Genomic DNA, 22,214 nt, shown 5'->3' on the forward strand with positions numbered 1-22,214 from the left:
AACGATTATTCGATATTTTAATCAGGAATTATAGCATTCTGTAGCTTACCTGTTTCTTAACACATAAAACAAGAAACACTTCCCACAAGAGTTTGGCGCCAACTGACCAATATATTTTTAAATGCTGTGATTGCAGTTTTCGTCTGACAATTGGCATATTGTTCATAGGCGTAGATAAAGGTCCTTATAAATTAGTGAAATACTTTCGTCCAACAATCAGGCGCAACAATTCTTATTTTTGTCGATTATGTAGAATTACTACCGATAATTGGGGCAGTGTCGAAAATAGGAGCGTTTACCTTATGCGCTTTCGACGTTAAATTGACGAAGTTTTTCGAACAGAATAATACCTCCGGAGAGGCCCCCGTGAAAATATTGTACGAAAGAATGGAAAAAAGGAGCGATAGACCAAGAAATACAATTCTGGTGGAGAGATCTGGCGAAGGCGAGATGAGACTGGAGATGAATTTGATAAGAAGTTAAACCCACCACGGGTTATCACGCCGAGGATGATAATGATTATGAATCATTTTATGTAGCGTTGAGTAATTGCCTTGTTTTTAGTTAAATTCGTCCACATGTATTTTACAAAAAAAACGCTTATTTTATCCGAACCACCGCGCAACCTCGGGCAAGTACTGATCCCATTAAAAAGATTTTTTGATTTAAAACAAAACTTCAAAATAACATTGTTTCTCTTATTTACTTTTTAATATTAAATAAACCTTTAATATTAAATATTGTTTTTTAAATAAGCTAATTTGAAAAAAGGTTGTAAATTTAACCACAATGTCAAAATAATTATATACTTTTTACTAAAAGCTTATTGTTACAGCCTTTAAGATTGATCTGCAACCCCCCTCCCCCGAAAGATAAACTACACATTCAAAAAAATTGAGAAGGTATATATGATCACTAGAAGTGTTTTGACAAATTTTAAGCAAACTTCATATGTTTTCGTTATGAAAAAACTCAAAATAACTACTTTTTTCCAAGTATAAAGCGGGAAAATGAAACATACAATTGTGTTAATTTTCTTACAGCATAAGTTTTTGTACGTACATCGATTTCATAAGACTACTTAACGCAAGAGTTCAGCGATTCTCTAAAAGTGGTTTATTTGTTATAAAACTTGTACAATAGACTAAACTATCATTTTGTTTACATCCTAGCCTTAAACAAGAGGAAGTCAGAAAAAATTGAGTGGAGTGCCTGTAGATGGAAATTGGTCGGATCTCCTGTGGCATGGTGAGGGGCAAAATTACTAATATCATAATACTTTCTTACATAAATTTCTTTCCTACAGCTTTAGTATCATAATACAGCTTGTAACATATCATAATGCTAATATTTAATAGTGGTGAGTACGTCTCTGTACTATAATTCCCTTCATTATATTTCTTTGTAAATGTATCTTCACCGCGAAAAGGTAGAGCTTTTGTTAAATGTCTTTTTAAGTTTTTTGCCTCATAAATCTCTCAAATTTTACCGCGACCCTACTACACAACTGCATTTTAGACCCCTTTTTTGTATAATGTATTGTGTACTAATTATTTGAATCGCCAAACTCTAGTTGTCAGTTAATTTAGGTCAAGCTTTATAAAAACAATATGAGTAGACACACATCTATTAAAAGAAAACATTATTTACATAAAATCTTTGGCGCCGATCCCAATCTGACGGTTCAAAACAATTAACTGGAATCTACACGTTCATAAATTTGTCCATTTTTTATTTACATAATACCATTTATTATTTACAATTTTCATTCAAATAAGTGCTAATGTAAGTAGCAGTAATTTGGGTCAAGTTTTATTTAATCGCTATAAAAAAAATAAACTACACACCTGTATTTTTTTATTCTGTTTTTATTGAAAGGTTTTTAATAGTTCTTTTTCTACTTTCTATGGTCTTGTGCAGCAATATCCCATTGTTGCACCTCCATCTTACGAAGATCACTCGTTATTGCATCTTTCAATCTTTTTCTTGAGCGACCAACTGACCTTCTGGCATCGGATCTTTCTGAGAAGGTTGTATTTAGTAGTATTTCATCATTCCACCGTACTATGTTTTCTTTTCCTAGAGTCCTTGGAGGTCCTGATTTTGTCTCCACTGTCCTGTTATCTCGTCTCTATAAGGCCAAAGATCGTCCTTAGGATCTTCCGTTCTAAGACTAATAATTATATTGCTGCACGCTAGTTCAGGTTCCACGTCCATACTTTACGTTCACTTCCATACGTTATACAGCTACATATATATATATATATATATATATATATATATATATATATATATATATATATATATATATATATATATATATATATATATTGAGCGATTCTACAGTATTCACTGCCTTCCCTCGCTCAACCGTTTCCATCTCTCTCTGTTGTTCCATTCTCCATTGTTTAGGCCTCTCTTACTCATGGCGTCGTCTACTTCGTTCCTCCAGGATTTTCGGGGTCGTCCTCTTTTCCTCCTTCCTATGGGGCTCCATTCGGTTATTCTCTTTATCCATCTGCTGTCGCTAGTTCTTCTTACATGTCCATACCACTTTAGCCTTTTTTGTTCTATATATGTTAGTAGGTCTATTTCTATTTATGTTCTTTGCTTTATTTCGTCATTACTTCTCCTATCCATTCTTGTTACTCTGCAGCATCTTCGCAGGCATTTCATCTCTGTTGCTACTATCTTACTGCTGTTTTTCTTGTTTATGATCCAATTTTCAGCCCCATATGTCATAATACTTCGCACTAATGTTTTATAAATCTGCGTATACAACTACATACATATATTATATCCAGATGCTTTCGCGCGTTTCCTCACTCGCGCGTAAAACGCATGCATTACGCCAGAACTTCGAATCCCGTGAGTAACGTCCGTTTCACTCATGAGCCGATATATTAGAAACTAGGTTAGGGCGTCCAGTCTTCGTGCGCAATAACAGATTATCGTAGGTTTTCCTCATCTGTAGACATAGTGCAGATCTGCAAAATAACACCCCGCAGCTAAATATCTTAAACAAAAAAATTCTATTAAAAAGTTACTTACATCATTTTAATTAAGACTATTGTTGGCATTTCACTACAAAAAATGGAAGGGGCTCCGTGACTGCTTCATAAGCGCTGCTTTATTAGTGCTGCTGATAGCGGATTTTTACGTGTGATAGAAAAGACTATTCAATCTCGTAGTCAGTCCCCACCACAAACACCCTATGTGGAATACGACGTTTACAAATTATTCTGCCTATCTTTACATACATAGCTTTTTAAGTTACCTGAAGAGCAGCGTCTTAAAACTAAAATCGAAATAATGACGTACTCCAAAAAGCACAACAACCTTCACGCCTTACATAACCATTTCGCAACGTACGTAAAGCATCTACAGTTAAGTTATTCACATAGACTACATTTAATACTTAACACGATCAATATTATTCAACACCATCAACAGGGACCCAACGAGAGCATGTAGAATTCCATTTTGAAAATTAGCAGTATGATAACGCAGTACCAAACTTATCATTAGCTCCAACACAAACTGGATATGCCACTGTACTGTCACCACGTGCGGATGGCTACTATTTGCCGTCATAAGAACAATCAAACGATTCTGAATGTCTACAACTATTTTTTTTTTTCTGTAGAAACAGTATCACTTACTACGTAATTTTCACATGGAGATAAATCCTCTTTTATAATTTCTGCTAAAGTAGTTAGTAGTAGTTAAAAAATGTATTTTCATGATTTCCTTAATTTGGATATAGAGTCACAAACATGCTGTGAGACATTCTGTCATGTAAAATAGAATGCACCCTAAACCTGTTTTTTTTCTTTTCTGGCTTTTCCATCGACAATACGCAAGGCACAACAAACGTACTTTATCCAACTCCATTCTGAATACTGATCGAAAACTCGCGTGGAAAACGACTCATGTGAACCAACGAAACAAAATGCACGTTTCAAAACGCGCTACTTGATTCGCGCGTAAATCGCCTTACCTGAACAAGCTCTTTGTACATTATGCTTTTACTACGTATTAATTTTACCTACTAGACAGAGCAAAGTGGTCATTTAAACTTCATGACTACTATTCAAAATTATTTGTAAAATAAAAGTGCTTGTAAAATTAACTGTTCTCGAATAATATATAAATACTTAAGCTCACAATCTACTATTATTCCAACATCGAAATGTTACTATTTTACCAAACAGAAATTCTGCCCCACGTATAAAATAATTTGACGTTTGGTAATTTGTTCATACTAAAAAGAGCAGCTGTCGAACGAGTTATACAATTCGACATCTGGCTAAAATTGGTTAGAAACCTTCGGAAGTAAGATTAGGATCAGTAACGCTAAAGATACGACGCCCTTTGGTTGTTTTTAAATGACGTCATCTTCGTTTTTTGTTGTTTTATTTTTTGTTACCTTCATTTTTATTGTAAGCCTCATATGTAAAGATCGAACGATTAGTATCAAAGATATGACTTGTATGACTTATTACCAGCCTCATACTGTCACTCAAGGTAGCCGTTCGAGCGTTACCTTGAAAACTATATTAATTATCACAAATTATCACAATAAATTTTTAGCGTGACTTTAAAAACTTTATCATAAACTTAAAAATTATCATAAATTATGAAAATAGATTTTTGGGTTTTATGTTTTCTCATTAAAAATAGCGTGGGTTACCTCCACCAAAAGAGCCGTTCTCTTGAGGTCCCTTTACAAAGAAGTAAAATTTGTATTGTAAAATTGTTAATTAAGTGTGTATTTGAAACATTAAAAAATGTTTCAAATATACACTTAATTGTTTATTATAATAGTATATATATACACACTGTGTTTATTGTTTCATATACACACTTGACCAACACTATGAAGATAAGTTAGGAAAAAAAAGTTTTATTAAATTAGAGTACATCGCTTACCTAGAACATCTTTTATCTCAATTGGCTCATTATGGGCTAATTCATCAACTAAATACTTATTCAATTGAGCTCCGCAATCTGCTATTGTTTGAAACATAGCCCTCATCTTTCCCGAGGTAAAAGTTGGTGTTAATTTCGTTCTCAAATTTCTCCATTTCTTTCCTCCGATTGCAAACAGATGAGCACCTGAAATATGGTATAATATATATATATATATATATATATATATATATATATATATATATGTATATATATATATATGTATATATATATATATATATATATGTATATATATATATATATATATATATATATATATATATATATATAACCAAGCATTAAATATTTGTACACATTATGCTTAGCTGCTGATTAGGTTTTTTTTTCTCTGGAAGCCACATATTCTACGCCGGTCTTACTGCAACTGACTCAATTGACCTTTTAGTTGACGCTATCATATTCAGTGCTTTTGTATCAAGGCGACATCGAATCTTCTTATTGCAACAGTAAATTATGCCAAAGCTACAGGTTCAAAAATGTTACGATCAATGAAAAGATGTCTTTTGATTACCAGAAGCACCAACATTGGAGAACAGCAAAATGCAGCCAGAATAGTTGGACAACTAACAGAGGCAGGAAGGCAAGAAAACTCCTTAAGCCCTCTACTCTTTAATCTTACATTGGATGAAATAATTAGTACCGAGAAGGGGTTATAAGGAGGTAAATAAAGAAATTACGATCCTCTGCTATGCAGACGATACCATACTAACAGCAGTCAATGAGGACGACCTACAAAGATTGGTCCATAAATTTAACATAGTAGGAAAGAAGCTAAACATGGTCATTTCAGTCTAGAAAACAAAAACAATAGGCATTAGCAAAGAACCGACCAGATGGAAAATAGACATTTATGGAACCAGCGTTTAACAGATTATGGAAATCAACTATTTAGCCATCACACTATATAGTTATGGTAATAAGACAGAAGATAGGTTAGTTAAGATAGCAAGAGACAAATCGGCGTTAGGTAAAAGAAGTGTGGGCCGACCACGAAAAAGATGGACAGACAATATAACATAAAGGCACAATCCATGGAAACAGAAACAGGCAGAATTGTATAATGTATAATAAGAAGATGAAAGAAAAAGAAAAAGAAGATTACCAAAAGCCATTTGGCAAAGTTAGATATTAGCTATCGATACTAACTTTATCCGAAATTGAGCTCGATTGCAGAGATATGAGAATGATACACCAATTAAACTGAAATCAAATATCAGAACTACGCCAACGGTTTGTGTATAAAACAAATGAAAATAAGCAAAGGATTGAGATAGAATTGCATTTTCTACCAACCTTTGTTTAAAATCTATGTAGAAAATATATTTCAGCTTCAAAATGAGTAGAACAAAAATGGTATCAAAATAAACGGTATTCTTATTAATAATCTAAAATACTCTGACGATACAGCTATTATACCGGACAATATAGAGGAACTGCAAGAGATAATGAATATCGTTATTATAGTGGGAGAGGAGTACGGAATTCATATTAACATTAAAAGATCGTTGATAATGATCCCATATCGAAGCTCAGTTGAAAATAAATCATCATAACAGGGAAAGGTTAAAAAATGTCAGTAACCTGCTACCTTCACTTTGAAGCTATTGAAAAGTGATGTCTTGAAAGGTTTCTCAGAATTCCATGCTCACGTTACAAATAAAGAGGTTCTAAGGAGATTTAATCTTCAAAGAGAAATACTAGATTACATTAAAAAGTAAACTGTTTCGTACTTGAGGCGAACTGGTGTGGAGAGAAAAGGCTGGTGCGAATTTTGATAATAGCGCAATAATTAGAAGAGCAGTAAGGGAGGGCCCTTGTACATTTGACAACTAGCATGAATGCCTCGCTGCATAGCGTATGGCACCAACAGAGAACAGGATGCCATAGAGCTAAAACTACTAATAAATGATGAGTGTAAAATAATCTCAGGGTTCTCTTATACCCTTCGAATATCCCAGACCTTGATGTTATTGAGAAATTGTAGCATAAAATATCCTTCGATTATAATCCGGTTGTTTTGTCGGTAAAAGTGAAACTAAGAATATAAAGCTAGCCTATAAACCCTAGCCTCATGGATACAAGGCGGCCCAAACAAGACAACAAATATGAGGAAACGAAAATTAAAATAAACGAGAGTTTACGGAAAGTCAAAGAAGATAATGCAGAAACTCTAACTACTGAAGAAAAATGGGGAAAAATTCAACATGCCCTTCTGTCAGTTAGAAAAGAAACCCTCAAACCACTTGGGAACAAAACAAAACCTTGCATGACAGTAGAAATTCTTGAAGTTATGGAAGAACGAAGAAAACATAAAGCAAAAGACCTGAATAAATACAAAGAAATTCGGAAAAACATCAGAAAGAAAATTCGAGAGGCAAAATAGAAGATGTGGAGAAACTCAAACAAATCAAAGAAATGACAGGTTCTAGAAAAAGCACAAGAACGAATATCCTTAAAAGTGATAAAGGAGATATTACTGATATGAAGGAAAGATTGTGTTACTGGACCAATTACATCCAAAAGCTATTTAATGATGAAAGAGAAGAACTATCATTAGAAACCACAGAGGATACCGGACCACCAATATTACGGAAAGAAGTCATCTTTGCCGTCAAAAACACAAAAGAGACACAGAATACATAGCAGAATTTTTAAAACTCTTGGATATGAAATTATTGACACAATTTGGCTTTACAAAAGGTATGGGCACAAGAGATGCTTTGTTTGACTTGAATGTACTGGTCCAGAGATGCATGAATATAAATCAGGGCATGTACTTATGTTTTGTAGATTTTTAAAAGGCATTTGATAAGATTCAACATAAAAAGCTTGTAGATATATTAAAAAGCAAAAATATTGACAGCCGTGATTAAAAAAGTATATCTAATCTATATTGGAATCAAACTGCCAAGGTAAGAGTTCACTAATTTACAGACCGTAATGCAACGACTTAATGAATGCTGTCATGAATACGGACTAAGGATGAATTTGGAAAAAACTAAATGCATGATCACGACTAAATCAGCAGATTCAAACATCCAATGGATTATTGGGGATACTGTAATTGAGAGTGTGGATACCTACACTTACTTAAGAACATGAATAACATCAAATGTAGACCAAACCAAATAAATTAAGACACGTATTAAAATAACACGTGCATCATTCGGTAAAGTTTCTTTGTTGTCGGGATAAAAGTTTAGGACTACGCCTAAAAATGCTTCAGTGTTACGTAGTCACTACTCTTTTTTATGGCTTGGAAGCATCTGTATAAGTTGGCAGCCTCTGAATTATGGTGTTACAAAAGAATCCTACGAATATCATGGACTTAAAGAATGTCAAATGCAGAAGTTACTAGAAGAATATAAAATGAAGCTGAAATAATAGTGACTATCAAAAAAAAATGAGTACTTAGGTCATGTTATGAGAGGGCAAAGATACTCATTATTGTAGATTATTACGCAGGGCAAAATTCGAGGAAAGCGAAATGATTTCCAAACTTCGATAGACAATGGAACTTAAAGAAGAAGAAGCATAAAATAAAACAAAAAAAATTATGCAAAATTTCGACTATAATGTATATGTTGTTTTTGTATGTTGAATTTAATCCTTAAGAAAACCAATGTTAGACAGGTTTGATTAAAGGCACATTTTAAAGTCTTCGTAAAAACCAACTACCAGTCTACTTAAACCGTACTTTTGTTAACTTAAACGTTTATGTAAAGAGAGAAGACTGTTGGAAAGCTTTGTTGGAGTTAGAATAATATCCAGCCAGCGGTATGGAATTTTAGATTCTAACGTGAATTTAATTTAGAGACCATTTTAAGACTGTGTACTCTTAAAGCATAAAAGGTATAAACTGGAAATTATCATTACACGAATGTTTCTATTGCATGGTACAGCAAAAAGTGTCCGGTTTGGTTACTTTATATTCGCTGATAGGGGATACAATAAAATTTCTCAACTCATGCTCAAATAGACTTTCTACTCACCAATTGGCTCATCTTTTTCGTTTACATAAAAGCCTCTATCCACAAAATGGTTAAAGTCCTTGGTTAAAACATGTTTTAAAATATTTAAATCTATAGGGAGATATATTGGTGAAACCATATTGTACAGTCCAACATGTTTCCATCCTGAAACATCAGAATAGTATCTTACAACGAAAATAAAATAATAAATTTATAAATAAAAATAATATCCTTATATAATATGCTAAACAATTATGATCTCTTCTTTTTTGCTTCTTTTTTTTTATGACTTCTGTAAATTCTTCTTTATTTTGAGCTGTTCTCATTAATTTTTGTCTATTCTAAGTCTATTCTTGTCTATTTTTTTTAGGGAATTATAGATATATTATATGTGAATATATGTCCAAGATAAGATGTTTCGCATATTTTGAAAATTTGTAAACTATTATAAAAACAAAAGCCTGTCATAAAAATTGTACTATAAAATTTAAAATTGAGTTTTAACATTTATCCTACATGTGGTTGATATTATAATACCTACTACATTATATCAAACACATGTACACTTGGATTAAAACATATTTCAATGCACGTTACACATTAAATGTGCCCAGTTCTATACTTGCCTAACCCACAATTTTTTATATTTCGCGCTTTTGTGTTCTTTTGCTTCAAAATAATCATATCGGTTTATGTGGTTTATGCCAAAGTTATTATTATTATTACCTATCCCGATATTTAACATAAAACAAGGCTGACGCCGTTGTTTAAAAAAGAATGAAAATTATTTTTTAAACAATGCTGACACCATCGATATTTGACATATATGATCAAATTTAGCAAACTATAAAGCAAACTGACTTTGACACAATTATTATATATTCGTGTTTAATGTAACTCCCAGATATGTGAAACTTTCTTCAGTTTTAATATCGTCCTCTAATTCAAACTGTGCGTCGGTTTCCCGTAGCTCTTGCCTGTGTTAGTTCTTTTGTATTTTGAATATTTATTTCTAGTCTAGTCTCTTCTGCCCTGTTTTTAATTTTGATTATGTTTCTGCCTCCTCTTCTGTTCTGCGAGACATAATGCTAATGTAATAATTTGTTAGGAGATTACCTCTTCCTACCGCCATGCACCCAGTGGCTACATGGCAAAAGCCTTCGGAGACATGAGAGTAGGATTTTCTTCGCTTACTCAAAACAAAAACTAATAGATCAAGTTACGCTAGGCGCGCATCCACATCTAGGTTTATGTTCCACAACAGTCAAAGAAAATTGAAACTGTAAATTAAAGATAAAAATACAGTTCGATAGTTTACATTTATAAATCACAGGTAATTACTGGAAAATATGCAACCCAAAAAACAGTAAAAACATGAAAGGCGACTAGTGGCGTCTCGACATTAGCCGCCACTTTTCACCATTCTCTTTGACTTTATCCCTATGTGGAATCCTTTACCGACATATCCTGCCTAAACGTCTCCCACTAGGTCTTCTTTGGTCTTCCTCTCCTACTCCTTCGAAGAATTTGTAAATCAGCAATTCTTTGTATTGGATAATTATTAGTGTCTCGATATTTTTTTTTGTTTTTTTTCTAAGCTATTTCTTCCTACTTTTTCTTCAAGAGTATTTGTTACTATACCTGAACCTGTTATTTGATTCAACACTAATGAAAATAAGTAAGCACTAATAAGTCCTTATGTAATCCTATTTTCACATGAAATTTATCAGCACTCACATCACCACTCACATCAGAACTCTTTTTTTATTAATAGCACACCACAGAACGTTTCGAGGAATTCTATCATATGATTTCTCAATATCAATGAATACCATATGAGCGCTAGTTTCTTTATTTCTACATTTTTTATTAGCTGCTTTATGACGAAACTTTCATCTACGTGGTGAGTTCAAAAAATACCCGGAATTTTAAAATTTCACGGGTTTTGAGAGTCCAACGGTCAAAAAAATTGTTTTATTCTATTTGCAGCTATATTCATTTGTTTACCTTATCTATGGCAGTCGCTAAGGTTCGACGGTTTTCATGAGCTCGGCGATTTTCATTTATTTAAAAAAATGGATCAAAGAATTTGTATTAAATTTTGCGTAACAAATTAAATAAATTGTAACAAAGTTTGTGAAATATTAACAAAGACCTAAGTGTTTACAAGACGTATAATCGTTTCCAAAATGGCCGTGAAGACGTTGAAGATGATAAACGCCGCGGACGCCCCAGCACATCAAGAACCGATGAAAACGTAAAAAAGTGACAGAAATGGTTATGAACGACCGCCAAATCACAATCAGAGGAGTCACTGATGAAATTGGCATATCAATTAGCTCATGTTGTGACACTTTTTTAAACGTTTTGGGTATGCAACGCGTGTCAGCAAAATTTGTTTCAAATATGACGTTGCTCTTTGATTTTAATGGCATAGTGCACTACGAATTTTTCCCACGAGGTCAAACGGTCAATAAAGATTACTATCTACGAGTTCAACTCCGTTTGCCTAAAGCAATCCAAAAAAAGACCGGATTTGTGGAAAAACAACTCATGGCTTTTGCATCACGATAATGCACCAGCTCACACTTTTTTGCTTGTTCGTGAATTTTCGGCCAAAAACAATACTGTGATGATGCCCCAGCCTCCATATTCGCCAGACATGGTTCCGTGTGATTTTCTCCTATTTCCAAAAATAAACAAAACTTAAAGGGCCGTCGATTCACAGGCATAGATGACATTAAAAGCGCATCACTAATATAACAAGGCAATAATATCGTGTTGTAAGAAGCGTTGGCATAAGTGCATAATATCTGATGAGGACTAATTTGAAGGAAACAACATTAATGTTGACGAATAAATAAATATTTTTCTCAAAATATCTTGCATAAATTCAAACTGAGTTTCGGAGATCACGGTGGTATCGACAATCAAAGGTTATCAGTCATAAGAATGAAGTTAAAGATACACGCAAGTGATATTAGGTGACCAAGTGAGGTTTAGTAAAGTTCGGCTAAGCTGCATTTGTTAAAAAAAATATATTTTGCTAAAGGTTTATTAGTTGCAGTTTACGTTAACTTACCTTTATCTTTACCCTTCTGGTACAGCTCAGCTAACTCATCTCCTAGAGGAACAGTTCTTTTATGTGGTGGGCTAAGATTGCCCCAAAGAAATTTTGGTTCGAAATAAGGTACTCCTTTGTTTTTCCAAAACTGAAAGGCCCATTTTGAATATAAAATCGCTAACGTTGCAAATCCTATAACGACACCAAGTAGTTCGTATAGTATAACTCCCGTTATGATAGCCATGTTTGTTTTGTTTATCTAAAATAAAAATTGTGTTTTTAGATTAAATTTTATAAAATATAACCATTCAGTAATATTTGTATAAACAAACAAGTCTTATCTAGTTTTTTTCTATTAGACAAACAGAACTCAAGTCGCTTTAATGGATATGGAATAAACTTATGTAATAGAGACTAAGTACGCCGTCATTTAATGTCACCATGAAGAAAACAAAGAAATGAATATTTAAACTAGGACAGAGAAAAGAATGAAAACTAAAAAATTTAAAAAAGAGTTCACGAAAATTTCTTTATCAGAAAAGACTTTTATGGAATATCTAACAAAAGTTGCTATTAACATTGAAACGTGAAATATTATCATTCATAAGCTATGGGATACTTGTTGGAATCTTTGGCGGACACTCTACGAATACCTACATTTGTTCTGGTATTTTCAGCAGGGAATATGCCGCTCTTGTTTGGTCAAACAAAACTGAAGTACAACTTAAAGCTTATTGCAAACTATCAACGGTTTCATTAAGTTTATACTACGTTAATGACTATCTGTCCTAAGCTATATTGATCCACCAAATCTCGGAAGAAATTGAAAGAAAACACGCTCTTAGAAAGGAATACGAAAAATCACCAGTCACCTCCAACTCTCGGTACAATAACAATCAAAGCGCTATCCGGGACAAGGATCAATATTGTCACTTCTTGACAGACGGAATGATCTGCCTGATTATGAACTATCTAGAACAATATGAACACGTCTCAATAGAGTGCGTACAAACCATGGCAAATTTGCAGACTTCTTAAACAAGTGCGGTAAGCCACCACCTCCCATATGCTACTATGGTGCTGCAAAATATGCGGTACAACTTATAGTATATTTAAAATTAAAAGTGAAACTGAAACAAAACCATGAAATGGAGATATCCAGGAGTGGCTAGTATACCTGTTGAATACAAAGCACATGGTGTTAGTGTTAGTGGCGATACGCGGTAGCGAACTAGATCATTAAACTTGACATTGACGAGTACTGACTGATTTTTCATACCATCTTTCTATCAGTTAGCCCTAGACTCCAGCACAGATCAGAGTTAATGTAAGTCGATAAAATCTCACCAGCGCTGGGGGTCATGTAAGATGCCCCCATTTTTAGTTTTTATTAATTAACAAAGTTAACAGTCTATTGCATTTACCTTTGTAAATTCTATGAGGATTGTTTTTGTTACTGATGTCCTTCCAATGTTTTTCTGTGGCCAAACAATGTTTTAACAACTTTTTATTAAACTGATGATGGAATGATTCAATTCCGAAAAGATCTTCTTTAAAATAAAAATGTTTTAGCTTTTAATAAGCATTTTTTTATACCTTGATACAAACGAACACCACGTGCTTTGTATAGTATATTTCACTAATTTGCAACTATTTTGGATATGGGATAATAGATACATATATATTTATTTACATAGGAAACCTAATATACATACAATATTGATAAAGGTACACTATAAATTTTTGATATGTTGTTTGAACAAAGTTTTAAAATTATAGAGAGTAGTACATTTTTTTATAGATGCAGGTAAAAATGATTAAACTTAAGGGGGCTTTTAAAAAAGAGCGAATTTATCGTACTTAGTTCTAGGTATATATATATATATATTTATATATATATATATATATATATATATATATATATATATATATATATATATATATATGTGTGTGTGTGTGTGTGTGTGTGTGTGTGTGTGTCATCTAACCTTTGGTATTATAAGAATGAATATTTTTGTTGAAAGAAATCAATTCTTGAAAATATTCATGTCATACACCATTTATTATTTTGAAGACCAATAACATGGTTAAATAAAACATTATATTTCTAACAGAGAACCAATTTAGAGAATTGTTTTAATTGGGGTACAGCGATTTGTTTTAAGAATTATTCTCATTCCCCGATTTTGTAATTTTTGCAACATGTTAAGTTTGTTAAGCTTAAATAAAAATATAAAAATAAAATTAATGAGCAGTAGTCAAAATGAGTTTGAATAATTGTATTACATTCGGTAATTTTGGGCTCCATTGACAAATTTTTAAATATTCTACTCATAAAGTAGGTGATATAGTCATTTTTGTTATTTTTTTATGGGTGTACTCAAAGTGACTATCAAAACTTAAAACATTGTCAATCTGGATCCCAAATATTTAACTGTTGTAACCACTTCCCTTTTTTCATTATTAATATTTAAATTTATGCTCTTAGTATCAAGAAAGCTATATTTGAGTTTGGTAATGAAAACCATTGAATTTGTTTTTTTCACATTCAACTTATATATTAGGAATTGTACCCGTAGTAAGAGATGTACCTATTAATTAAATTCAGCATAACTTGCCCAGTGGTTTTAAAAAATTTCTTTACTATTCTGGAATTTAATGTGTCATGAGAATTTATTATCTAAATTGCTAACAATTTTTAGCAAATCCTGAATAGAAAGCTCTTAAAATTCTTCAAAATTTAAATATAGATTATTTACATTACAAAATGTTTTAGAATCCTCAATACTTTCAATAATACTTTTAAAGCTTTCAACAAAATATTCATTAAGACTGCTAGCTATTTCTATGTTGTTTGTTAACCGTTTTGGGCCTATAGCAGTTTCAAAGATTAATGAGTTTGGCATCTCTTGGCTATTATTGATTTTTTTTTAGTTTTCGACATTTGTTTTGGATTATTTCTATATCTATCAATTTTTGTTAAAATAGAACCGTTGTTTTTTAGTTTTAACATATTTACTACCTCATTTCTATGTCTCTTAAAAACTTGCCATTTATGTTGTTTTTCAATGACATCAATACATTTTTTAAAATCTTTATAAGCACTGTCACGCTGTTTAATTTGTTTAAACACCTCATAATCAAACCAAGGTAATTTTAATTAAAACTGACATGTTACAATAAATTTCTAAACTTGGATATACCTATTACTATCAGATAGATTCTAACTTTTATTAGATTAGTTATATTTGGACTATCGTGACCACAAGCACTTGTATTATTGTGATTAGAAAGCACATGTCTACCAAAGTTTACAGTATTTACAAATATATTGTTTTATCCCATAAGCCGAACAATTTTTTATATTTTCTTGATAAAAATTACTAGCCAACAAGTCTATATTAAAATTACAATGATAGTTTGCAGTAAATGAAGAATAATCGCATATTTTTTTCAAATTAAGCGAATTAAGCATTAAAACTAGATGGTGAATGGTACAAAAACCCCACCAAGTAAACCATGGATTTAAAATCAACTTTTATTACTTTACACCAATAATTATCACGCAACTGAAATGTTTTAAAATTTGAAAAATCATCAAGTTTGTTGTTGTATAGCATAACAGATCCAGTGAATCTACTCATTAAGTCAGAGCGAATATGGTAATAATTTTTTAAGTTTCATTTCAATATCTTCAATAACTGATGTCGTCCTAGTTTCGCTCAATAAGATTATTTTCGGGTTATAGCAAGTTTATATCAAGTGTATTGCAAGTGGAGTCTTGGGCTTTAGGCGTTGAGATAAATTATACCGGAGTTAGATTATTAGGGTTTAAACAGTGTTTTTTGCATGGATTTTGAAACGATAGATGGTTTATTATTTATGCATCTAATAATTTGGGTAGTAGCACCGTTATCAATTAAAGTCTATAGTTTTTATTTTTAATTGCTTTAAAATATTCCTGTTGAGCCTTCGTTTGATCACCAAATAATCTAATGCTTGGAATAGCAAACAAATTTGGCATCTTCTTTTAAGTTAAGAATAATTTTAGAGCCTAATTCTCTTTCCCATATAGTTTTCCAAACGAAACACTTTTAAATTATTTTTGTCAATATTCAATATTTTACCAATAGCTGTTGCATCTTCAGAATCACGCCCTGCTTTCGTTTTCATTTTTGATTCATTCACGTTTACATACAATTATGTTGGGCAGAGAAGCCCGACTCTGCCTCTCAATCATCTCACATATTATTTCTTCTTTATCTTCCCTAGTGTTAGACACATTACTGAGAAATTTTAGTGATATAAGACCGATTAAACTGCTGTATCTATCGCTGGTGCGAACAAAACTAGAATATTGCAGCTTAATTTGGTATCCCATTTATAAATGTTATATGCAACAGATTGAAAAGGTACAACGGAAACTTTTAAAATATTTAGCTTTTAAGGTTGATGGAGTATATCCTGTCCATGGTTATGATTACGATTTGTTATGTAACAGGTTTAATATTGTAAGTTTAGAGTTAAGAAGAATTATATTTTCGGTTTCATTTTTATATAAGTTGTTACACAACTGTATTGACTGCAGTGATATATTAGGTCAAATTAGATTTAATGTGCCCAGAATTACTTCCAGGTCGACTATAGTGTTTACTTGTCCACGTGCGAGAACAAATATGTTACTGAAGTCACCAATTTATATTATGTGCAATAATTATAACAAAATATGCAACCATTGTGATATTTTCTCATGCTCAATTAATCATCTGGTTGATACCGCACTGGTTTATGGAGTACATTAGATTGTTAATTTTTTTTTGTGTATTTTTTTTTATTTCTTATATACGTAGTGATTTGTTTAATTTATATTGTTCTCACTCTTTATTTTGTTTTTCACCTACTTATTTTTTGCACTTATTTTTTTACTTGATATTTTTGTATCACCTACTAATGATTGTATACTAATTAAAAATGTATCTTAAATTTTTACCCTAGAAATGGGAAACTGTTGGGTAATAAAGCTATTATTTATTTATTTATTTATTTATTTATTTATTACTGTCAACAGAATCTGATAGTTTTTTAAATATTTGATTTCTAGCTCCAAATTATCAATTTTCGCAAGCAATTTAGGAATAAACTTAATCCTATTCGGTCAATTCTCACAATAAAATTTAAGCGATCTTTTACTTTTAAGACTTTGAGACACTTATTCCCCATTAAATTAACTTGACAAGGAAACGGTGTAAAATACGTGTGTATATAAGCTGACTGATGAATGCTTGAATGAATGCATGAAAGCTTTGACTTAATCGATCTGCTGTGCTGAGAAAGTTAATATCAAATCCTTACAATACCTACTTGAAGCACTTTCGAAAACAAGCAAAAATACGGTTTTATCTGCTAATGTATTTTACATTATTTAGAGAAATATACAGTGGTAAGTGTTGCATGTTCCCCAAATATGTTCAATTCACCAGTCCCGGTGCTAGGGTATAAGGTGCTCGTCTGCAAAACTACCATAGACGGTCTTTGGTTACTTTTAAATATAATAATTAAATTTATTTATTCTTTTGGTAATCGTTTTATATTAATTTAATGCAAGACTAGATAATGTTCTTTTAACTGCACAGTAAGCTTACAAACTGTTCTGTATTATTATACACATAGAATACTAAATTTCCAAAGCTTCTGATCAACTAAATTTTATGTAAAATGTTTATTTTACTACAAATCGTTCATTTACGCTCCTAACTGCTGACATAAAACCTTTAAACAACATCAAAGAAAATTGAAGGAAATAAACAAAGCATTTCGATTAAGTACAAAGTTGTTTGTTTTTTGAAACATAATATATTTACCAATAGATCCTATTATAATACTATAGGCTATGAATTCTATGCGTTATAAATTTTTGGATATTTTACGTGTGTGGGTTGCAATAATAACAAACACAGATTAGCGTATTATGATTGGAATTGAAACCTTATTTAAAAATATAGTTTTTCTATTTTGCTATTTTGTATAACATTAGCGATATATTAGTATGGACAGATTCGAACGTAGTTATGAGGTCCGAATCGTTTTATAATGCCCCTTTGTCCGCTTCTTGTCGATCGACGATGATAAATATAATAAAAAGTTGAAGTTGTGGAGAAAAAATGTTGATTTTATTGACAGCTACTACAAATTACACTATATGATGATGTTATGGTAACTCTCTATAATAGACTGTGCTCACATGAGCTCAAATCCCCAATTTATAATCTCACAAATAATTCATACCTCAGCACAGAGGTTATTGCTTCTATCATACTAACCAACTTTGAACTATCAGCTTACATTACAATTTAATCTAGGCCATCATTGCAACACTTAGGAAGTTCAATTAGAAAAAATATATTATTCGACAATTCATTAACAGGTGAATAGACTTTAATTATTAAAATATTACTTGATATTATTTTCACAATGTTTGAATTATACACAGTGAAACTATAAAATGTTAAGAAGTTAAGAATAATGTCATCATCATCATCATCATCTTGGTGCTACAGCCCTTAGAGGGCCTCGACCTTCTCAAGCTTTCTACGCCATTCTATTCTGTCCCTCGCTTGCATTTTCCAGTTGCCGACTCCGATCTTCTCGGCATCTTGTGTTACCCCGTCCATCCACCTTAGCTTTGGTCTACCCCGTCTTCTCATTCCTACGGGTTGCGCTGTTAGAATCTTTTTTATCATGTTTGACTCAGGGGCCCGGGCTACATGTCCTGCCCACTGCAGGCGGTTTCGCTTAATTATAGTGGTAATATCTTTACCACCAAGCGTATGCTTGTAGATATTCTGCAGTTCAAAGTTATATCTACGCCTCCTACGTCCGTTCTCACAGACCGCTCCGAATATCTTGCGTAGCACCTTTCTTTCAAAAATGGATAGAGCGGATTCATCTGTTTTCGTTAGCGTCTATGCCTGTGATCCATATGTGAGAACGGGGACTATCAGTGTTCTATACAGCCTTATATGAGTTTTTTGAGACAGACGTTTGTTAGCTAAGTACTTTGATAGACCATGATAACACCTGTTTGCAATTATTATTCGCCTTTTTATTTCCTCAGATGTGTTATTATTGGGGTTAACCGATGTCCCTAGATATATGAACTCTTTGACTGCTTCAAAGTTTTGGTCATTGATGATTAAATTTGTGTCAACATTTCCAGCTCTTGTGTTTGTGTTAGTCGCCATGAATTTGGTTTTATTTTCATTTATCTGTAACCCCATTCGTTCTGCTGCTGCTACTAGCTCGGTTAGGATTTCCGCAGTTCTCGCTCTAGTTCTTGTTATAATGTCCACGTCGTCTGCATATGCTAGAATTTGGACTGATCTATTAAATATTGTTCCCCTGCTATCTAAATTAGCGTCTTGTACAACTTTTTCTAAGGCGACATTAAAAAGCTGACACGCCAGCGCATCTCCCTGCCTTAACCCCCTATGTATTTGAAATGGGCTTGACGAGTCGTTTTGAATTTTAACTGCTGATAGCATCTTCGCCATTGTCACTTTTATCAAACATATGAGTTTTTTTGGAATTCCCAACTCATTCATAGCGTTGTAAAGACTTGTTCTTAAGACACTGTCATATGCCGCTTTAAAATCGACAAAAATATGATACATATCTATGTTAAACTCTTGCGCTTTTTCGAGGATCTGTCGTAGTGTAAAAATCTGGTTAATGGTTGAACGTCCACGCCTGAATCCCGCCTGATATTCTCCTAGAAACATTTCAGTATAAGGCTTTAATCTCTCGTGCAAAATATTTGACAATATCTTGTATGCTGTATTTAGGAGAGTAATTCCGCGGTAATTATTGCATTCCAGTTGGTTTCCCTTTTTGTGTAACGGGCAAATTAAGCCTAAGCTCCATTCTTCAGGCATTTGCTCCTCAGACCAAATTCTACAAACAATTTCTCGCATCACCTTGGTGAGCTGCTCTCCACCGTGCTTAAATAACTCTGCTGGGATGCCATCGCTACCTGGGGACCTATGGTTCCTTAGTTTTTCTATAGATATTTTCACTTCATCTACCGAGGGGGGTTCCACGAGTTCCTCATTTCGATATTCCAGCTCTATATTGTTAGTAGGTTCCCCTTCCAGCAACTCTCGAAAGTGCTCTACCCATCGTAAAAGGATATCCTCTTTGTTGGTAAGTAAGTTACCTTCCTTATCATTACAATAGTTGATTCTTGGTTTGAATTCTTTTCTAATACTATTTATTTGATGATAGAACTTTCTTGTTTCTCCTTGACTCATATGGCTTTCGAGCCGTTCTAATATGTCATTTTCCGAGTCTCGTTTCTTTTTTCGGTATATGCGTTTTTCCTCTCTCTTTAAGTTTTTGTATCTATCTATTGTTGTTCTAGTTTTTCGTTGTTGCATGGTCCTAAATGCCTCGTTCTTCTCATCTGTTATTTTTTTGCAGTCTTGGTCGAACCAGTCGTTTCTTTCTTGGGTTCGGGATATTCCCAATGTGCTTTCGGCTGCTAATTTCAGAGCCTCCTTGCAGTTGTTCCACATTTCCGTGCTTGATTGGTCGACTGCCCAGGTGTGTTCTAGGGTTTCTTTTATATGTGACTGAAACTGTTTCTCTTTGTTTTCATTTTTTAGCATATGTAAATTATATTTTACTTGTCTAGTGCCCCTTTCTTTCTTGGCATTGGAAATTCTTTGTCGTAACTTGGCCCTTACCATAAAATGGTCTGAGTCAATATTTGCGCCTCTGTAACTTCTTACGTCCATTAGGTTTGTAAAGTGCCTTCTGTCAATTATAACATGGTCAATTTGATGGTTAAGAATAATGTGAGATTACAAATTTAGGGATTCATTTGTGAATGAACATATTGGCCACTATATAAAGAAACAGACGACCAATAGAAAATATTTAAACACATATAAAATATAAAATAATAATATATCAATAATCATAACACTAATTCACTCGGTTTTTGAATTATTATCTCACCCGAGCAGTGCTACCTATAACTTGATTATTTAGAATTTATGTTTCAGCTAAACTATCTAATTCAAATCTAATCTCATTAAGTGAAACTGATCTAGGAAGTGCTTTCTCTAATTTTTAAGTTCTTTAAGTTTTACTTAAGTTTGGTTGTGATACCGTATGTCTTCGAGACGTTGGATGAGGTTGGATGCAAAAACCTTGATGCCTTTGTTTTCTGGCTCTCTTGGAGTTTCGAATATATCTGACTACCTTCCTTTATTTTCATATGTTACTTAAAATGAGTGTAAGTTATTGTAATCTACTGCAAGTAGGTTCCTTGGGACCAACAATGAGCGAGTTTGTGTCTCTTTGAAATTTCTTCTCTAATTGCAGCAGTCTCGCATATGCTTGCTGTTTTGAGTCCCCTAATAGGCTGGTATTATAATTGAAGGATCTTTTAACTTCAAATCTTCCTTCGTTGTCCCTTTTTACGGCTCTTTTATAATATTCTTCACACTCTTTTTCTTCTGCTGAAAGAGTATTGCTTTGATCTACTTCTTCTAACTCTATTTTGTGGCCTTTTGTTTCCAGAATTCCTTCTGTTACCATACTGGCACCCACTAAAATTCATTCTATTTTGTGGCCTTCTGTTTTCAGAAATCCTTCTTTTATCATACTGACACCCACTAGAATTTTGTCTATTTTGTGACCTTCTGATCGTGATCACGACGAAGTTTTGTAATAAGCTCAAAGCTAGTAAACCAATTATCACATGTAAGGTTTTTCCAGTACCCGATATTGGACAAATTAATCTCTCGACAATACTAACTGGATAATTTTTTAAATTAAAGGGTCCCTCTGGTTGCAAACCAACATAGGGTTCTAGATTTAATGTATATCTAGTTTTTGCATCAACTAAGGCAAAGATTTTTAATCCATATTTGTTCGGTTTTAATGGAATATACTGTTTATATACAAAACTTGTAAACAGTTGTCAATTTTCTTTCGTCTCGAGTTTCTAAATCATCAAATCTAAGATGTCTTAACAAAAATAAAAAAACGTTGCTGCGACATGGTTAACCAAAATATTTCAACCCCGCTTTCATTTCGCCCCCACAACTCTTCTGTGCTTAACCGATTACTTTTCAAACACCCAGCTAAATAGAGCAATCCTAGTAAAGCTCTTATTTCGATTA

At 32.8% G+C, this 22,214-nt stretch overlaps 1 protein-coding gene across 3 annotated transcripts in view; it reads right to left on the reverse strand.

The window, feature by feature from the left end:
* Window positions 1-22,214, reverse strand: part of LOC140452494 (cytochrome P450 6a2-like) — a 66,742-nt gene that overhangs the window by 38,528 nt on the left and 6,000 nt on the right. For all 3 annotated transcript variants that reach the window (XM_072546806.1, XM_072546798.1, XM_072546814.1), the window contains exons 2-4: window positions 12,046-12,286; window positions 8,985-9,128; window positions 4,933-5,118 (exon numbers count right to left, since the gene is read on the reverse strand). In XM_072546806.1, the coding sequence (XP_072402907.1) occupies window positions 4,933-5,118; window positions 8,985-9,128; window positions 12,046-12,271 (556 nt within the window). In that variant the 5' untranslated portion in view covers window positions 12,272-12,286. The remainder of the gene's footprint in view (window positions 1-4,932; window positions 5,119-8,984; window positions 9,129-12,045; window positions 12,287-22,214) is intronic.

The sequence above is a fragment of the Diabrotica undecimpunctata genome, chromosome 1 (genome assembly GCF_040954645.1).
Source record: "Diabrotica undecimpunctata isolate CICGRU chromosome 1, icDiaUnde3, whole genome shotgun sequence".
NCBI lineage: Eukaryota > Metazoa > Arthropoda > Insecta > Coleoptera > Chrysomelidae > Diabrotica > Diabrotica undecimpunctata.